Genomic DNA, 19,328 nt, shown 5'->3' with positions numbered 1-19,328 from the left:
GATGATAAAAATTTCCTTTATGCATATATTATTATCTTATACTAATTGAAAACATATAATAAAAGACAGTTTATGCCACCACTTGCTAGCTATGTCTTGCTAAATGCTCTAACAATACCTTAGACTTCCCTGTAAAACACACAGCCAGCGTCACCCAAGAAGACTTCTCTCCCTAGCCTGCAATGTTCCACCTCCTCTCTCTGCAGTTGTTTTTGTTTTCCATTGTGCCATTATCTCAGCCACCTAGACTGAGGAAGTCCCCTCCACTTTACCCTTCTATGTTACACTGTATCACTGCAGTACACACACACACACACACACACACACACTGAATGTACTCCATCTATTCTTTCATTTTCCCTGTCTCACATGTAGGACTCAGAATTGATTTTTAGGAGCAAATTCATTACCTCTACTCAGCCCAACTTGTATGACAGTCACATTTGACCACATTACACTGTTCCCTAAAACACACCTGTTCTTTTTCTGTTATAAAGCACTTGAGATTAGGATCTCCTTTTGTACTTTTTTTCCGAGTCCCTCCCACTTTTAATTAGTGATGCTCACTTAAGAGATGCTGGAAGATACCCATTGGACGCCTACTACCTGCCAGCAGCAGCTGTGTGGCTAGAACAGCATCGACAGCTCCAGTTTCTTCTCATTCTTGCAAAGGTACAAGGAAAATTAAATGTTAAATTCCTATGGAAAATGAACAGAAGAGGGGAGGCTTTACATTGGATGGGAAGAAAACAATTTCTATATCAAGAGAGAAAGAAAGAAGGCCAGGAGGGAAGAAGGGAAAAGGAATGGGAAAAAAAGCCATATAAAGTCAGAGAATGGCTGTGTGCCCAGATAGAGGTGCAAGACAGTCAAAGTTGGTAGAACATGAGATTCTTAATCTCAGGGTTGTGGGTTCGAGCTCTGCATTGGGTGCCAATTTGTTGTGACAAATATCCAACCCCGATAAGCTTGTGTAAAAAACACACAACTCAATTATAATAGTTATAAATAGCATGCGTAGGATAGGTAGACACACTACGACACTACTCAATTCCCCAGCTAGGAAATCCCTTGCTACTTATGGTTCCTCCAGGCCACGTGCTACTGTTCCATCATCCTTCCACCTCTTCCTTCCTTTTTCATTCTCCTCTCTCTCCTCCATCTCCTCATCTCCCTTCTTCCTCTCTCTCCCTCTCCAAAACTTTCAGCTTCACCTTTTCCTTCCACTGCTCAATCACAGACTCTAGCCTTTATTTGACCTGTTATGGTGAGGAGCAGGTTCACATGAAGTCACCTGAGTACATGATCCACACCTAGTCTGAGGCAGCGTCTCTTGAGAAAGCAGAATTGGCATCAAAACACAAACAGCACCAGGGCAATCCACAACAGATGATGGAAAGATCCTGGGGAATTTAAGGGATTAGGAAGACCAGAAATGGCCTAAGCAAAAGGGGTCCAAGGAGAAGGGACTGGCTTAGGGTAGCCTGAGGCTACATCACAATGAAGAAAAAGAGTCAGCAAAGGAGAGTGTCACTGAGAAAAGAGAACATTAATTTTGGACTTTATAAAACAGTGTCAAGGACCTTTTATTGCTCAAGGAATGAGGCTTGTATGTGACTATCCTCTGATACTATCATCTGCCATCTTGTGGAGTTCAGCTTGTCCCTCTTGCAAAATGATTATCCCAGATGGACCTGTTGACTGTTTAAACACCACATGGAGAAGAGAAGACGGTCATAGACCCTTCTCTGAATATTCAACTGCTCCCTACCACCTGGTGTATGAAAGCCTGCTTTAGTTGCTATCCTTTGAAGGATGTGCTACATTATGTAATCCTAAGAAGACTGGGGATGGGGTTCGATCTATGCTTCTACAAGGAATCCCTCATTTCTGCAGGTTTTCTAGGTGTGGCCTGTTGGGAAGGAGAACCCACATATTAGTAAGTAACCCTCACTTTTGCTGTGTAAGAAACACAACAAACATATGTATTCCTGTGCTGGGTATGTCAACTTGACACAACCTAGAGTTATCTGAGAGGAAGAAATCTTAATTGACAAATTGCCTCCAAAAGATGTGGGGTGTAGTCAAGCAAGCCTGTAGGATATATATATTTCAATTAGTGTGGGAGAGTCCAACCTACTATGGATGGTGCCACCTCCACCCTTAGGCACCATAAGAAAGCAAGCTAAGTCAGCCACCAGAAGCAAGACAGCGGGGCTCTGCATCAGCTCCTGCCTCCAAGTTCCTGCCCAGTTTGAGTTCCTGTTTTGGTTCCCGCCATGAACTATGATTCAGGATATCTAAGGCAAATAAATTCTTTCCTCTCCCAGGTTGCTTTTGATCATGGTTCTTTGTCACAGCACTAAGACAGTTCCCCAGAGGGAAGGGATTCCAGAACCATGCCTTGGTTTGCCATTGGGACGTTAGCAGAAGGTGTAGACATTGTTTATATCTCACCAATGGGAGAGAACTTTTTAGCAACATGGCTGTTTTCAAGTCCTAAGGGGAGGAAGGAAGGTTGCCTCAGCGTGTCAAATAATTCTTCTGGAAAAGTAGCAAACTGTAATCTGTATGATTACCCACTCTACAGCTATCAGTGCAGACCAGAGTTTAAGGATTCCATCCCTGCCTGTGGGGCTCAGGAGGTACCTACTTTTTTTTTCAGTCCCTCTACTAGACTGACCGACCCCTCCCTTGTGCCTCTTCTCAGAGTGTGGATAGCCCAACTCAAAGATCCTTGTCTTCCAACTCTCTTCAAGTGTCCCCAAGCAATTAAACTTTATGGAATAGTGAACTTTTTTTTTTTTCTATCATCTGTCCGCAAATGTTTCTGGATGCTCCTCCATGCATCCTGCAGATTTGTGGTGGTGTTCGGAGGACCTGGTGCTGCCAGCTGCTTGAGATGATCTGACTCAGTGAGGAGTTACAGCTGCGGGTGTGCGATTCCGTTGGTGTAACTGGCAGACAGACTCTTTATTTCCATTTGTCTTTTCATGCAGCAAAGATAAGGGGGCCCCCATCTCATCTCACGTGCTTGTTGCTCACCAGGACTTGCTTGCTTGCTCCTGCGTGAAAAGCTGAGCACGCGGAGGGCGTTCTGCAGAGGCTCATCACCTGGCTCAGGTATGCTGTAACTCTGATCTCTGGTGGCATTTTAGAAGCCCAGTATGACCTTGTCTTATGCTGTGCCTACACTTCTGGCGGCAGGTGTGTCCTGGGGTAACTGAGAGTCTCTGTGTACATGAAGAAGTGAGCAAAGGGGCGGAGTCTGCTAAGTGAGGCAAGTCACAGAATTTCCTTAACTAGCCTGGGTTTCAGGTCAGGCTATTGCCTGGCTTGCTCATGCATACAGACTCTATTTAAGAGGAAGTGTGGAGAGGAAGGAAGCCGGCATAAAAGGCTGCAGGCCTGGGAGTTTTGAAGAGACTAGCCATATACTTTTGTCACCAAATGCTCCCTAGGTGGGGGTGGAGGGCAGTGTTTTTGGTTCCTTGCAAGCTGTGTAATTTCTCTATGCTACACAGTACTTAACTGGCAAAAGAAGTTCTGGAAGGTTCTTCACAGTCTTAGTTCCCAAATTTGGGGGACCACTATTGGCCACTGGGACTGGCCATGGAGGCCAGTCACTTGGTGAAGTGCCCGAAGCCCTAGCCAACTTTCAAAAGGGAATCCCCTGACCTGTTTTGTGTTCCCCTAAGGGTTATTTTTGCTGGGCCCCAGAAGCCAAAGCCATCCTGTGTGATGTCTGCCAGAACCTGGACAGGGTGTGAGTCTACACAACCTAGGTCCCCTAGCGCCCCCTACAGCTGCTGCGGGGCGGGGAAGGGGATCGGGTTGGGGCGAGGGAGGCCAGGCCATGAGCCACTGCACCACACCCAGGACCCCACCCAGATCCTAGGAGCAACCCGGTGCTGGTCCCCAGGCCACAGAAACGGGGCGTGGGCCAGAGCCTGAGGCATCCCTGGCCACCACGATCGCTCCGCCTGTGGCCACCAATTCCCCTCCTCTTCTGGCGTCCCTCTCTCCGCCCCTGTCGCCTGCCAGCTCCGGACACGCTGCTGCACTTCATCTCTTGGGGCGCTCTTCGCTTTGGCCAACCGTTTGTCGCACCCTATGCAACTCTGGTCAGTGGCCGTTTTTTGTTGAATGTTCCCCACCAAGAGTGCATGGCTGCGGAAGCGAGGTGCAGACCGAGGCCCCGAGGGGTCTCCCTCTGGGAAGCGGTGATGCTGTTGTTGTACTTCGGGGTGCCAACCGGGCACTTCTACAACCTGGACCCAGAGAGTGCACTGCTGTACCAGGGCCCCTCCGGCACGCTGTTTGGCTATTCGGTGGTGCTGCACAGCCACGGGACGAAGCGCTGGTGAGTGCGCCCTCCCCAAGAGGCATGTCACAGCGCCTCCGCCTCTGGGATTCCTTGTCTGAATCAAACTTTCCGCCCTCCTGGGAGGTCAGAGAAAAATCTGGTTTCAGCCAGCTGGCTCACTGGAGAGCCTTGGAACTTAGGATGGCAGCCCCCAGGGTGCTCCTGGTACCTGGCTCCTGAGTCCTGAGTCCCCAGTGATGGACAGAGGAGGTGGGCGCCACTTCCCTTGATGCCCACTGCACAGCTGTCACAAGCCGACACAGGGCAGGGTGGGTGGGCAGACTGGTTCACGTCTGAGCGAACTTGCATGGTTCTTGCTTTAGGCTCATCGTGGGGGCACCCACTGCCAGCTGGCTCTCCAATGCCTCAGTGGTCAATCCTGGGGCGATTTACAGATGCAGGATCGGAAAGAATCCAAACCAGACCTGTGAACAGCTCCAGCTGGGTGAGTTGGGTCCCCAAACCGAGAGATAATGAACTTTCTCCCCCTCGTGGGCCCACTGTTGGGCAAGTCCCGGAAGACATCATGATGGCCAGTCTCTTCTGGTTTAAAGTGCGAGCTTTTCAATTTTAACCCCATGCCAGCTTGCTTCTGGCGGTATTTTCCTCTCCTTTGCTTAATTAAAGTTGTAGCTGATCTCAGTATCTAGCAAACCTCTTCAGGAAAAGTCTCATAGGATGTCTTCTGGCCAGCTACCTCTTCCAGTCCTCTAACTCCTCCATGTGAAACATCTGCTTTAAAGCCAGAGGACCCAGCCAGAGAGAGGTTTTTAAGGATTGTACTTCTGTCTCTGACTTTTCAACTTTGTTCTAGAGTGAGCGGTACATCAGGAATGGAACCTTCGATTGAGCCATTGTATCCTGCCATTTAGTTCAAGGGCTTTTCTTCTTCCTCCTTTTAAAAAGACACAATATACCATAAAAGAACGGGAAGAAAAAAAATGGCCTTTTATTAAAATCTTAAATATAGGAGGTCTAAAATATAATTATTAATTTTCCTCCCCTCAAATTCTCCTGTAAAGTGGGTCTGTCTTTCAGCCCTCATTTCTGTCTTTATTTAGGTTTTCAGTAACTTGAGAAATGTGCTCTGATGGCAGAGGGGATAAGTTTCATGTTTCAAAGTCAAAAGCAAAGTTGCTGTGCACAGACGCATGGGGAAAGAAAGGGGAACTAATATTCATTTAGCTCTATCTTGCTCTCAGTGCCGTTAAGCACCGTTGTGTATTATTGCTCAATGTTTTCCCCTCAAAGCAACTCTAGTGTATGGTTGTATTGTTTCTCCTTCTGCAGGACTTCAACACAGAAAACTGTAGGTTCCTTCTTCAAAAAGACTTACCTAGACTTAGGGTTATCATTTCAGGTATACATCTTCAGTAAGGATAAAACTAAATGAAGGGCTTTGGTGTACTGTCTGTAGCTATAATATATTATTGATGATGATTAGTTATGGGCCAGAATTGGTACTTTTTATATTTATCTGTAAGTGGATGAACTATTTGAGAATACCTTACTTTGTCATACACCTTTTATATTCATCTTTCTTTGCACTTTTACCCCAGCATCCATAAGAATGCACAAGTTATGTGTGCACTGGATTAGGCTACATCTGACGCTAAAGTACAAAGGATTCTGGGAGTAGGAAAACACAGGGAGAGGAAGAGGAGGAGGAGGAGGAGGAGAAGGAGGAGGGGGAGGGAACAAAGGCTAGAGGGAGAAAACAACAAAACAAATTTTACTCAGAAAAAAATACCTATTATGAAGCTTAATTCTTCATAAAAAAGGGATGGGCCTCTGAGGATCACACGGCATCCCCTCTTCCACGAGGCAGACTGGGGTTCATAGAAGATTCACAGATTTGTGCATTCAGAATTTTTTTAAAAAGTATTTTCATTGCCTGAGAGAGTTGGGCAATGAATGAAGCTGTGATCTGACAGAGATTCCTCACAGGGCCTCAGGAGAGAGCAATTTCTCTTCTGTGGTCTTCCATGACATTACAAATACTGGTGGCTATATCCTGCCTGGAGGGCACTGGGTCTATTTCTGGATGTTTGTATTTAACTAGAAGGGGATCATGTCCTGATATATAAACTTTTAGATGTCGGCAAGTGTCAACTAAAGGAAAACCTAAATTCACTGGGGGTGTGGAACACAGAATTCACCACAGAGATATTTGGGTACATTGGATACTTAAGAGATATAAAGACTTACTGGATGGATGAATAAAAGAAAAGTACAAGTTTTATAGTCACCAACTTGTTTGCTGGGTCAACAGTCACCAACTTGTTTGCTGGGTCAAAAGTCAACAATGGTAAGCCAAAGTGATATTTTTTACTTTCAGGATTTGAATTAACAACAAAAGTCCTGAGATGAAAGAGGCAGAAATGAGTCTGAGGTTCCAGTCAATTGCATGACTACAGCATCAGCTGGGAGTACTCAGGAGGATTTTGTAAGGGACTTGCCTGAACGTACTTCTCAGTGAACATTCTGAACAATACATTCTCAGTTTCTACAGAGAAAATAGTTCCTTTATTAAGAACAAATTCAAAAGTAATTTAAATCTAGAAGGTAAAATACTGACACTAATGCCCAGAAGGAAAGCTAAAAATCACCAGTTGATTAGCAGAAACATATTAGGATTTCAAGGTATATAGACTATGTGCTGCTACTTATGGACATATTTTGTGCATGTATGTTGAAAAAGGAAGAGATGAAGGAGAAAGTTACCTATAGACACACAAAGTCTTCTGTATGTTCTGAGTGATATTATTTATGTAATTAATTATAATCATATATTATCTTATCTATAATGTGGTTGATTATATTCTAAAGTTCAAAAATTCTTAGCTTATTCAGGGATGGTACCACACACCTTTAATCCCAGCACTCAGGAGACAGAGACAGGAGAATTCTGTGAGTTTGGTTCCAGATCAGTCTGGTCCACATAGCAAGTTCCAGGACAGCCAGACCTACATTGTGAGACCCTGTCTCAACTCCTGCCCCACCCCAACCCCAAATACTTAACTCAATATCAAATACATATCAGACATTCAAAAATTAGTTGTTCTTTATTTTTCTTTTTAAAACTATTTGTGACATCTGCAATAAATGCAATAAAATATTTTCAAAATAAGTAAACAGGGCCAATTCATAAACTAAATTAAAAAATGGTAATTCTATAAACAAAAATATAACAAATTGAAATGAAACAAAATAAAGAAGTCATTGTTCCATCAAAATAGTTTTACTAAGGTAGAGCTATTGGTGGTAAGTAACCTCTTGCCTCTGGGATAACTTTAGTTTTTATCATGGTTCTTAATGCCCAGTCATACAGAACTGTCCATTGGTTCTTCAGTTCCAAATATTCATCTGGAGTTGTTTCCAAGTCTCTTTAGTAGGTCAGATAAATAAACGGTCCGAAATGACCATGCTATCCTGCCCTAGTGTAACCTATGACTGATGCTACTGTATATCCTGCTGTATTCACTATAACCGTAATCAGAGTTGAACAGGAGTACTCACTTATCTAGCATGCTCAGGGGAGATGTTGTTAGTACTCCTTCAGCAGACTGAATTGGGTGCTGAGGTGATGCCTAGGGGTTGCTTATGAACCCCTGTAGGTGTTTTCTTCCTGTGTTCTCAGTCTCCTTCTGGCACCCTGCCTGCCTCTGTTGTTTTTCAGTTTCTTGCTACTTCCTTCCATGAACAAGAAAGTAGTCTCCCCTCAAGAAGACATAAGTCTACACCTACTTGTAGAGACAGTGTCTAAGGAGGTCCTGGTGATTTCCACGTGTTTACCCTCTTCTCTGTCAGCTACTTTGTACCTTTACTAGGGGTTGTTTAACAAGTTTATTTGGTCACTGATAGTTCCTGAGTCAAGATGATAAAAATGACAACTCAATGAATACATTTAAGCATGATCTGTGCTTGAAATGCCCGTATTCAACCAAGCAGAACACAACAACACATAAATGATATGAAATGTATTTGGTTATCAAGACACTCTGGATTTTTCAAAAGAGACCTATTCATTTATTTTCTGTAAGTGAGTACACTGTCACTCTCTTCAGACACTTCAGAAGAGGGTATCAGATCCCATTACAGATAGTTGTAAGTCACCATGTGGTTGCTGGGAATTGAACTCAGGACCCCTGGAAGACAGTCAGTGTTCTTAAACACGAAGGCAATTCTCCAGTCTGACACTCTGGATGTTTAATAGCTTATAGTTACCAAAATAAAATAACCTCCTTCCCTCTCTCCCTCCCCTCCCTCTCTCTGTCTCTCTGTCTCTCTCTGTCTTTCTGTCTCTCTCTCCATCTTTCCTCTCTCCTTGCCCTCCCTCTCCCTTCTCCTCTCCCTCTTTCCTTCTTCTCACTTACTCCCCCACGTGTGTGTGTGTGTGTGTGTGTGTGTGTGTGTGTGTGTACAGAAATAGATGTACTTCAGCTCTGTCTTTACTGGTATTAGAATTTAAAGTTACCTAGTCGTAGCTCAGTAAATTAGTCACTGGCCACATGTGGCTTCTGAGGACAGGAAATGTCCACAGTAAGAAGTCTATCTAAGACAGTTCAAAATTAAGCTATGATTACCTCATGAAAGAAATATCTTAAACCAGTATTAATAACTTACATACGTATTTGAATTGATTGAACATTTCTTTTTACTTTTGTCATATGACAATTCTTCAGTTAAAAATGAGAGTTGAGTGCACATTACATTTCTACTGAACAGCACTAACTCCCTAAAACTTCATTTTGGTGGGAGCTCTCCTGCATCTGTGCCTGAGTGGATGGGACCCTCACTTCTTACAGATGCAGAGCTCTGGCTACTGTGTTCAGCTTCCTGCCTGGACTTTTTTTTCTCTTCCTGGAAAGACCAATGGTCCACAGCAACTTGGTCATCATTAATGATTTTGAATGTATTTCTGGAAATAACATTGCCTTGGGAAATCTCCTGTTTTTATATTTCATACTCTATTTGGGAAGGGGTCACGTTTCTAAGTATTGCATCATTTCTGCCTGATTGGCAAGAGTTAGTAATACTACAATGGAAACATTTAAATGTTAAAACTTCAAATATATTCCTGATGATGTTCTTTTGTTTGCAATTAGCTTAAACTTGTTGCTTATGAAGCTGAGATTAATACAAATTGGTCATTTTGACAAATCATCCCCAAATACAGGCTACTCTGAACATAGAAAATCATGATAGAAGGTGCTATTAATCAACTTCCAGGTTAAATGACAGAAGCTAGGGTTGAGCAAGTGACTTAGTTGTTGAAGGTATATATCATTCTGGTAGAGGATCCAAGTTCAATTCCAGCATCCACATCAAGCAGCTTACAACAACCTATGATTGATTAGAGAGCTGAAGCTTTCTTAAATGCAGTTCTTTTTAATATAAGATCAGATGCTCACTGGTTAATATTTCTAATGACTAAGACAATTTTCTTTTGTGACAGATCTGGGGTCAGGTATTAATAGTTCATTCTGCATATAGCTTTATATATTCATTTAGTTATTAGCTGAGAGATGTTCACGAAGCAGACCTAAATGCACAAAATCCTTTGTACAACAGTTTTCCCAATTACGCGTTCATTATTGTTCGAAACCGCGATGGACAGATCGAATGACAAGAACCAAGTATTGAGGAACTGGGACCCATGTAGGGATAGAGTAAGTCTCAGGTAGAGGAAAAGATTGTAAAAATAATATATATATATATATATATATATATATATATATATATATATATAATAAATGCCATTGAGGGTGTGGCCACTGTGTGGCTTCCATGCTCCGGTGGATTGTCTCCATAGTCATAGTCTTGCACATATGGGAAGCTAACTGGACTTGGTGGATTATTAGAGAAGAGAAGAGGAGGGACAGTAGGTGGAGGAGGAAATAAGGAAATGAGGAGAAGGAGGTGTTGGTGGAAATAGAGGTATAGCTGGTCATAGTTCATTGCATTTATGTACAAAATTCTCAAAGAATAAATAAAGAAAAAAATATGTCAGACAGATCAAACATTTGCCATGGAAAGCCAAGGACTTTGAGAGAATAGTGCCTTGGAAGAACTGAAAACTGTATAGGATTGTGCTGCAGAGAGATGGGATGGGAGATTACAGAGATTATTTCTGGAACTAATTGTGGCTATGAATGGATCCTATGACGCTTAAAACTTGGAACTGATGTCTTCAGATTGTGTATTTGACACATAGTGGTGGGGTATGATGAGTACTGTTGAGTCAATGGATCCAGACTAAGAGTAGTGTGACAATTACAGGCAAATTCTGCTGTGATAGAAGCTACTGGAGATCAGTTCCTAATTTGGACACTGGCAGGTTCTACAGATGTTTAGAGGATAGAATCAGAAACACTTGGTACTTTTTGAATAAGTAACTGGGTCGAGAAGAAATTATCAAAGATGTTACTAAAGATTCTAATTTAGGGATATTGGATAGATAATGGTGATCTGAACACCAAAGAGGGTAGAACAGTTGGTATTCTGGAAAAACGTTGTATTTTATTGGTGTGAAATCTTCACAGAAATAGATATCTATGAGTTAGATGTCTACTTGTGATGACCAGAGAGAAGTCTGTTCCAGTAGGGCAGTCAAGAGAGATTGACCTGGAGGGGCAGTCAAAGCCATAGGGGTGAATGAGCTTAACCTGCAAGCTGTAGGTAAGAGGATCAGAAGCCCAAGGGTAGAAATGAGGCTTTCTACAACTGGAGAAGGGCCTAGAGTAGGGTTACTCAATTCTACTTCAGCTTAAATCATCTATGGTTGTTTAAGAATACTAGCTCCAGTGACCCTATATAAAGTTAAGTTAGGAGTCTGTCCAAGAAAGGAAAGAGGAGTTTCCAGAGATCCAAGGATGATTCCAAGGTTTATCTATGGTTGGAGACTGCTGGGGAAGATAGGAAGGGACTCAAGAAAGACAGAGACAGTAAGAAAATCATGTGCACGTGGCATCGTGGAAGTCACAGAATGAGAGGGTTTAGAGAAAGGTCAAGTGACTGGAAGTGTTAAAAGACCCTAGACATCCCAAAGATAAGAATTCAGGTCGTTTCACTGAGTTAGAGAAAATTGGTTCATCAATAACCTTGGGAAGACTAGTCTTAAATGGTGATGGCTGTCAAGTCTAGAAAGAGAACAAGAGCTAATAATCCTTCCCCCTTGTTCTTCCTTCAACCCTTTAGCACGCTGTGTCTAAGAAATAAAGTTAAATAAAATGAGACCGAAGGCCTCAATGAACTCAGTCTAGATGACAAGAGAGGAGGGATAAGTGATTCATTAATGATATTAGTTATACATTGGCAGGGACAAAAAGTCAGGTCCATCTGATAGTCTTTCTGGAATGGGGAAGCCGAGGAGTAAACTGGTTTTCGTTGGTTTTGATGATCACAGTGGAAGAACTCAATATAAGCCAAGTGAATGGAGTTGGTGGGATTTTACAGACTTTGTTGCCAATTTCAGTATTCCCTGATGATGAGACTGCATCAGCAGTAGGTTGGAAGTGATTGCCTTAAATGTGGGCAATTGAGTGATAGCTCAATGTGGGGAATTAGAGCATTGAACTGGATTGATAAGTGACAGGACCTGGCTTAGTAATATCCATGTTTGTTTTGATGTCCTTAGTTTATATCTACATTTAAAAATTATGAGCATTTTTTTTCAATTTTCAAACACTATAATTCATAATGAGTATGTTCAGAAATAATAAAACATACCTATTTTAAGATCCCTTTATTTGGGAGGGTGTCTACTTCCATAAAGTGAATTAGTTATATTCGTTTCAAATTACACCTTGGGCTAGAGCGATGTCTCAGTCCTTGAGGGCTAGGCTCAAATCACAGCTGATATGTAGAAAATGTGTCAGCTTATAACGCCTGTGAAACTTTTGTAGCAGGACTTTACTCTCGGCTCAGGCACTATTTTCCTGTGAATATTTTCTACTGAGTATTGTATTTGATCATTTCTGTGTGCCAATCATGGCTTCTGCGATGCTTTATTCTATCTAGCCTTTTCACCTTCCTGCAGAGAAATGCCTCCTGATATCTTTAACTCCTCATCCTGCTGTGTGCCTACACTGGCGAGGACAATGTGGCAAGTCCTCACTGATTTTCCTTAAACTTCCCTATCTTCCTGACCATTTATAGTTTTTTCTTTTTTTCTATTTTACCTGTGAACTGTAAAATAGAAGCATAACATTTTCAACATTGACCACTCTAGTTTTAAGTGCAAGCATGTTTCCCCAGATTAATTTTCTATTTAGAATTTTGTACTATCTTGCTTGTGTGAGTAAAGGTGCTTTTTGTGTTGACTAGCAGGAGGTAGAGACAGGATGATCAGCTGGAGGCTCCTGGGGCAGCATTTGCCTGTGTAGAAACACACACACACACATACACACACACACAGAGATGCACACACGCATGCACACACACACACATACATACATTCATAGATACAGGCACACGCAAATACATAAGAATTTTAATTATTCATTTTTCATGTGTCTTCCTAATGAATCTTTAAATCCAAGAAACTACCCGAGAACTATGAAAGTAGAATTTTTTCTTTATTGTTTTCTAATGTTGGCAACAAATGTCACTAAATTTTAGCACTGAATTATTTTAAAAATAGAATTAGTACAGAATTGGATTGTTAGTAATGCCAACATTTGAATGGCTAACTTGGAGAGCCGGTTGCTTGTGTTGACTCTTTCTTTCTACCCTCACGCACCCACCAGGAGTTAGTTGTATGTTCTCCAACAGGTGGTCAGTCTCCCTTTGCTAAAGTTTCTTCATATCAAAGTTGATATTCATTATAATGTCTATTTCAAGAATACTTTAAAAAATTAATTAATATGTGTGCTTACAGCTTTTAAAACTATTCTGGTGCACAAAAGGATGCAGTAAATAGGGAAGTCACTCTAAGTTATTTTTACCAAATATATCTATTGGAGTACATTTTCCCTTTCTAGCTATTACAAGGAGTTGTATGCGTTTTCTGGAGGATTTGGAAGAAACTTGTGACTAAAAGACCTTAGAGACCCAGATCATAGAATGAGGCCTCCATAAGTCCCCTTGTTTTCTACAGTTCTGAAGCTTCAGAATGATTCAGGATCAAGTCACATCTAAGAAGTTTCAAGCCTACATTGTGGTGCTAGCAACTGTGATGTGAATCCTTTAGAATTGAATAGGATAGAATTGCAACAGGACAGAACAGAATTAGAATAGAGATGGGATGGGAAGTCATGGCATGGCATGGCATGGCATGGCATGGCATGGCATGGCATGGCATAGCATAGCATAGCACAGAACATTAAAGACTAGTGAAGAGTTAGAGGACTGAAGTATCTGGCTTTACACATTTTTCGTGGATTATAAATTTTTTTATACATATTGAGCATGCCTGCTAGCCAATATCAGGTTTTGCTTGCCATCCTAAGATCACATTTAAAGACCTCTTGTTAACTAAAGGAAAACATTTGAGAGTGTTTTCTCATTTTGGCATTTAATTTGATCTTCTCATTCTTGCTTGGCTCTAGATTTGCAGGATCTTGAACATTTAATGCTTTTTGTGTCTGGTGCCACCTTCAAAATGCCAAGGTTATAGTTTCCATCTCTCTCCATCATTTGTCAATACAAATTGCTATTGAGTTTGCACATCACTGTCATCTTTTAGAAGGATCACCACCATGTATAATTAGATGTGTGAGAAAACTGCATGTTTTAATCATAGAATGTATAATATAATGGATTTATTAGCACTTATAGTTTGGTAGGACACACTAAATGTAAGGGCCATATGGGTTAGAGCTGGAGGCTGTTGCTGAATCTCATTGGCACCATGGGCGCCCTCTGGTGTCTAAATTGAAATCAGCAGAATGCAGGTTCCTTGAGTGGAAGCATTTGCCATTTATTGAACATCTACTAGGTGCTAGGCAGCCTTGTATGCACAGGCATAAGTTTCTGTAATCCTCATCTGTATGTACTGGTGTGTTTTATAAGCTGTTAATTTATCTGTCACTTTAGTTCCAGGTGTTTTTTTTTCTGATAGTCTAAATTTGTGTAGATAATGGAATCTTTTGATAGATTATTTTCACTCAGCAGTTACTATTTCCCTTAAAAAGGTATCTTAAATTAATGATGCTGTAGAACATAGGACAAAGCAGGAGTTATTCATTTTCTAGGATTAATTTAAAAAGCATAACTGGCAAGTTTTAAATGTGTGTTTATCTTGTAATAGAATGGAACTTCAAATTTAAAAGACAAAGGCTCTTTTAAAGTAAGGGCTTTTGTTATTTTTAAGAAACCTAAAAGAGTGTCAATCATAAGTTTTGAAGGAGCAGATGAACTTATTTTCCAGTCCAGAAAGTCAGACTGAGTGCCCCAGCAAATGTCTGCTGGGGAATCCACAGAACAGTGACCCAGGTGGATAAACCAGACATCCCATTTCACCAAAAAGTCCCAGCTTCCCCAGTGCAAAGCACGTCACTCAAGCCCTCAAAGGTCTAGAAAGAAGACTGACCTTTCCATTGGGTCCTTATTTCTTCAGTGGAAATGCCCCAATATTGAAGAAGGAGACTAAAAGGGAGGGAAGGTTCAGGGCAGGACAGGGGTCAAGAAATGGAGAGTCTTCACCAACAATACAAAGTTGACTTTTAATGAGTTATGTGATGAATTTCAGGCCAACTTGAGATAGAGTGAGATCCTAGCCACCCCGCCCCCCCAAAAAGGTGATTTTACAATCTGGGCAGATTTGTTATATTTTACACACTCTTAGGTGGAAACAAAGACTTAGAATGTAAAACTGAATTCAGTTAATTTACATATCTGTACATTTGTAGAGTTCTGTGGTAGATGTTTGAGAATGGTGGGAAACATCAATTTTTAAAAATTGGAATCTTTTGATTTATTGGCTCCATAAATTTGGGCAGGTTCTTGACTCAGTTTAAGACTCAGTTTGGGGGACTGGTGAGATGCCTCAGATGACAAAGTGTTTTCTGTGCAAGCATGAGGACCTGAGTCCAACTCTCAGCATCATGTGAAAGCCAGACATGGTAACAAGTCTCTGATCTCAGCACTGGGGAGTTGGAGACAGGAGGATTCCTGGATCTCACTGGCCAGCCAGGCCAGCTAAATAGATAAATGCGAGCAGCTGAAACTCTTTCTGGGTTAACTTCTTAATACACATATCCATCAACTAATGTGCACACACCTGTACACACATGATTTTACACATTCACATGAATCAATTTTCTTATGAATAAAGGAATTAACAATCCAGTCTTCTGGCCTTACTGTGACAATAGAACAGTGTTTACACTGAGACTTCCCATAAAGTTATAGGCTATGTATACAAGAGGATTATGCTATGACTTACATGCAGCTTAGTATTTAACCAAATCTTTAAGATAACTTTGACAATATCATCATCTTAATGTCAACACATGGTCTATGTCCTGTTCTTGTCCAAATACATCACACTTGTCTTGTTCCCTACAGGAACTCACAGGTCTCAACTGACTTAACATCTTAAGTCTCCCTCCTCCCAGACATACTTGGAAACGTCTTCAATCTCAAGTGCTGTTTCCTCCACACTGTTTGTTACTATGTCTTAAAACTCGAGGAAATAGTATTGTAGAAGAAAACTAGGGGACACAGAAACAAAGTGACTCTTTCATCTCTGAGTCTGGTGAAAACATCATGGACTTTTGTCATATCTAGTAAGGGATTTATATGGTGGCATAATATATTTCAAAATCCCTCTTCACAATTGTCTATCAAGTACCTTCCTGCTGTGTGAGCAGCAGTGTTCTAGGCTACCAGAGTGCTACTGTCAAAACACAACCAGTCTCTCCTCCTTGAGGTGATATGGAAGATTGACTATTTAGTCCTCCATTGTCTAGCTAGATTTTTGGAGTATTAATACTATACAAGGAAGCGAACAGTAAAATAAAAGTAAGGAGAAGAGGTGTGTTTAAGAATACCCAGTTAGCTCTGTACTAGCAATCTTATTTTTGACCATTAAAATTTCTAATTTTCATTTACATATGCATTTTTGTATACTGGTAGAAATCATTAGTTTGAAATTTAAAACTAATACACACACACACCCTATTTTCTTCTTCAATTTGAAATAAGTAAGAATGGGCTTAATTATTAAACTAAGGGGGATGGTTTTTAATATTTATTTTTTTCCTTAATTTGTACTGGGGAGATGCATTCAACTATGCCACAAATTAGCCATTCTAGTGCAAAAGAGTGGAAAAACATCAGATGCTAATTTCTGCTGACCTCTTTTGTTTTCAACCATGTAAAATACTTTTTCAATCATGGAACTGATTTGATTTGCTAAAAGTTTAGCTCAGTAATGTATAAGCTGACTTGAAAATGGGATTATAAATCATTGCAGCATGACATTGGGTAAAATAAAATATGGATTTTTTTATGGACTTGTCAAAGACATTCATGAAAATTAGCTTTCTTGTGACAGTTTTTGCAAATGTCACTTCTGTTCAAATGAATACCAAATTTCTTCATGATGAAAATATGTTTAGTATTTAATTGCCTATTCTTATTACCTAGCTGAAACCCAATAGGACAGATCTCTAATTACTATTTTGAAAGCAACATAGGTTTCCCAGTAACTATACAGGAAAAAGCCTGCCCATTTACATTGTTGAAGCAGTTGTTCTTTAGCCCAGCTTCAACCCCCAAATACAGTTACCTGGGAGATATTTTTAAATGCTAATGGCCAGGTCTTCCCCTAGCAGCCACATGTTTGAGTACTGATGGTGAGAGAGGGGCACGTGTGGTGGTTGGTGTTTGTTTAAAACTCTTCTAGGTGACCTCAGGACCATTCAACTACTTTGCAAGGAACAGTAGATTCAGAAGCACAGAGGTTGAGGGAAGTCTCAGAGGTCTAAGAAAAGAATAAGATGGGGCCATCTTGACTCTTCTGCTGCGATTTTTCTGGCATTCTCAAAGAGAAGGGGAACATGTTCCAGAAATCAAGACAATTCTAGGGCTGGAGCGGTGACTTGCAGACTCTTCCTGGAACTCATTTTGTCTAATAACAAGAGCTGAAAGCCTCTCTGTACCGTGGTTGAAGTTGAGGATTGTCTCTGAGGGAAGCAGTGTCAAGAAACAAAAAAGAAGGAAAATCACAATGTGTATATGTGTGGTTCTGAGTGTGTATGGGGGGTGTAAGTGGGTATACATGAGTGTATGCCTGTAAAAATAATTCTTCAAAATTTTATTATTTTATGAATTTTCTTTATGGCCTCATAGTCATACTTTTGATCTGTTTCGAATCAAGACATGTAACACAAATAGAATATGGGTTATTGTTTTCTATTTATAATGTTCGTTCAAATGTTAGCACATATTTCTGGGTTTTGTGTTGGGATGGGATGATTTGGATTTGGCCACGATGAATAAAGTCAGTGCTAAACCATAGGAACAGAGCAGAGCAGAGCAGAGCAGAGCAGAGCAGAGCAGAGCAGAGCAGCTGCAAACAAATGTACGCAGCCAATCTCAGTCAGAACAAAGTCCTCCTTCCTACTGGTTAATGAATCATCATAATTTCTCCCGGTGATCACAGCCTATGCCAGGAAGAGCCCTTGACTTCTAAAGTTGAGAGTCTTTTCTGTAAAGTAGATAAATGGCATGCATTATATCATTTAATATATACACATAATATGTAAATATATATTTTTAAATTACCATAAATCAGAGAGCTATAAATTAGACAGTATCTGTTGTTGAGACCACATAATAACACATGTGAAAGACTGTGTGTAATCTTCCTTAACCACATCCTCCACATCCCCCATTCAAGAGCATCTTAGCCTCAACACTTGAATCCTGAGAATGTTTGACCATGTTTCATGTCAAAGTAAACATCTCTTCTTGTGGCTTCTGGAGGGCTCTTTGTTCTGTTTCTAAGAATCAGTGCTTTAACCAGAGAATTAAGACTGGGAGGAGAGTAGGGCTTGGGCCACACAGGACATCAAAGCCTAGAACCTTATGGACTCTCAGAGAAGTCATTCTCAACAAGCCATAGCATTCAGAAGTCCTGGAGGGCTCAGAAAACCCCAGAAATGGAGAGCTGGCAGCTGAAATGATAAGAAATGAATGGAGAGAACAGGAAGGCTAGGCAGTGACAGCAGCAACTGTCTTCTGCAGGGCTAAACACTATTGTGCAGGAGGCAGCTTGGATGAAACAGATAACAGCTTAACTTGGCAAAGGTATCTCTAATGTTCATTTAAGAACATAGGGAGCAGCTCAGCTAAGAGACACATAATTGCATGCAGGATGCTATTCCTGCACATATGAACTTCTGGGCCATTTTCAACTAGCAAATTTGCATGATATCATTTGTGTGGTTCCGTAGCGCTGTGTTTGTTGTTTTTAAACTTCTGGTGAGTAACTATAGAAGAGAATGTTTGTTTGCAAATATCAAACCTAATCTTGAGGAAAACACCCATTTCTCAACCACATGCCAACAGAGACGGTAGCACTCAGAAGCCCATGCACTCTTGTCTTTAAAAATAGTTTTGTATTTTTGATTTTATGCTGTTTATTCTTATAGTAACAGCTTCAACTGCACATAGCCTGGATCTACCTTTGCTGGTCTGTTTTTGACATTCATTTTAAAGTATTGGTGATTTTAAAGACAATTCCAACTGCAAATTGCATCCCAGTGAAAATTAAATTATCCTTAGGCTTCCCTTCTTATTTCTCCTGCTTTGTTTTGGAATCATGTAGCCCTAGTAGCTCCCTGTGTTAGACTGCTAACCCTATTGGTTGACAATAGGGTTGTCAATTAAAGTGCAGCTTATTGGAGCTGGAAGATGATGACTGAGAGCATACAAAGTGGAGTGTATAATGGAACATCATACAAACACGTTCTATTTCTTGGATTTCCTTCCTTTCCCCTTACTCCTCTCT

General features: G+C 40.9%; 1 protein-coding gene across 1 annotated transcript in view; it reads left to right on the top strand.

Annotated features, from left to right (window-relative positions):
• The first annotated feature begins 3,876 nt into the window (after positions 1–3,876).
• Positions 3,877–19,328, top strand: part of Itga4 (integrin subunit alpha 4) — a 73,009-nt gene continuing 57,557 nt past the window's right edge. The window contains exons 1-2 of the mRNA XM_028762858.1: positions 3,877–4,363; positions 4,690–4,811. Of these exons, the coding sequence (XP_028618691.1) occupies positions 4,167–4,363; positions 4,690–4,811 (319 nt within the window). The 5' untranslated portion in view covers positions 3,877–4,166. The remainder of the gene's footprint in view (positions 4,364–4,689; positions 4,812–19,328) is intronic.

This window comes from Grammomys surdaster, unplaced genomic scaffold (assembly GCF_004785775.1).
Source record: "Grammomys surdaster isolate TR1022 unplaced genomic scaffold, NIH_TR_1.0 136, whole genome shotgun sequence".
NCBI lineage: Eukaryota > Metazoa > Chordata > Mammalia > Rodentia > Muridae > Grammomys > Grammomys surdaster.
Note: the sequence above shows the minus strand (reverse complement) of the source record. Positions and strands in the feature narration are given on the sequence as shown.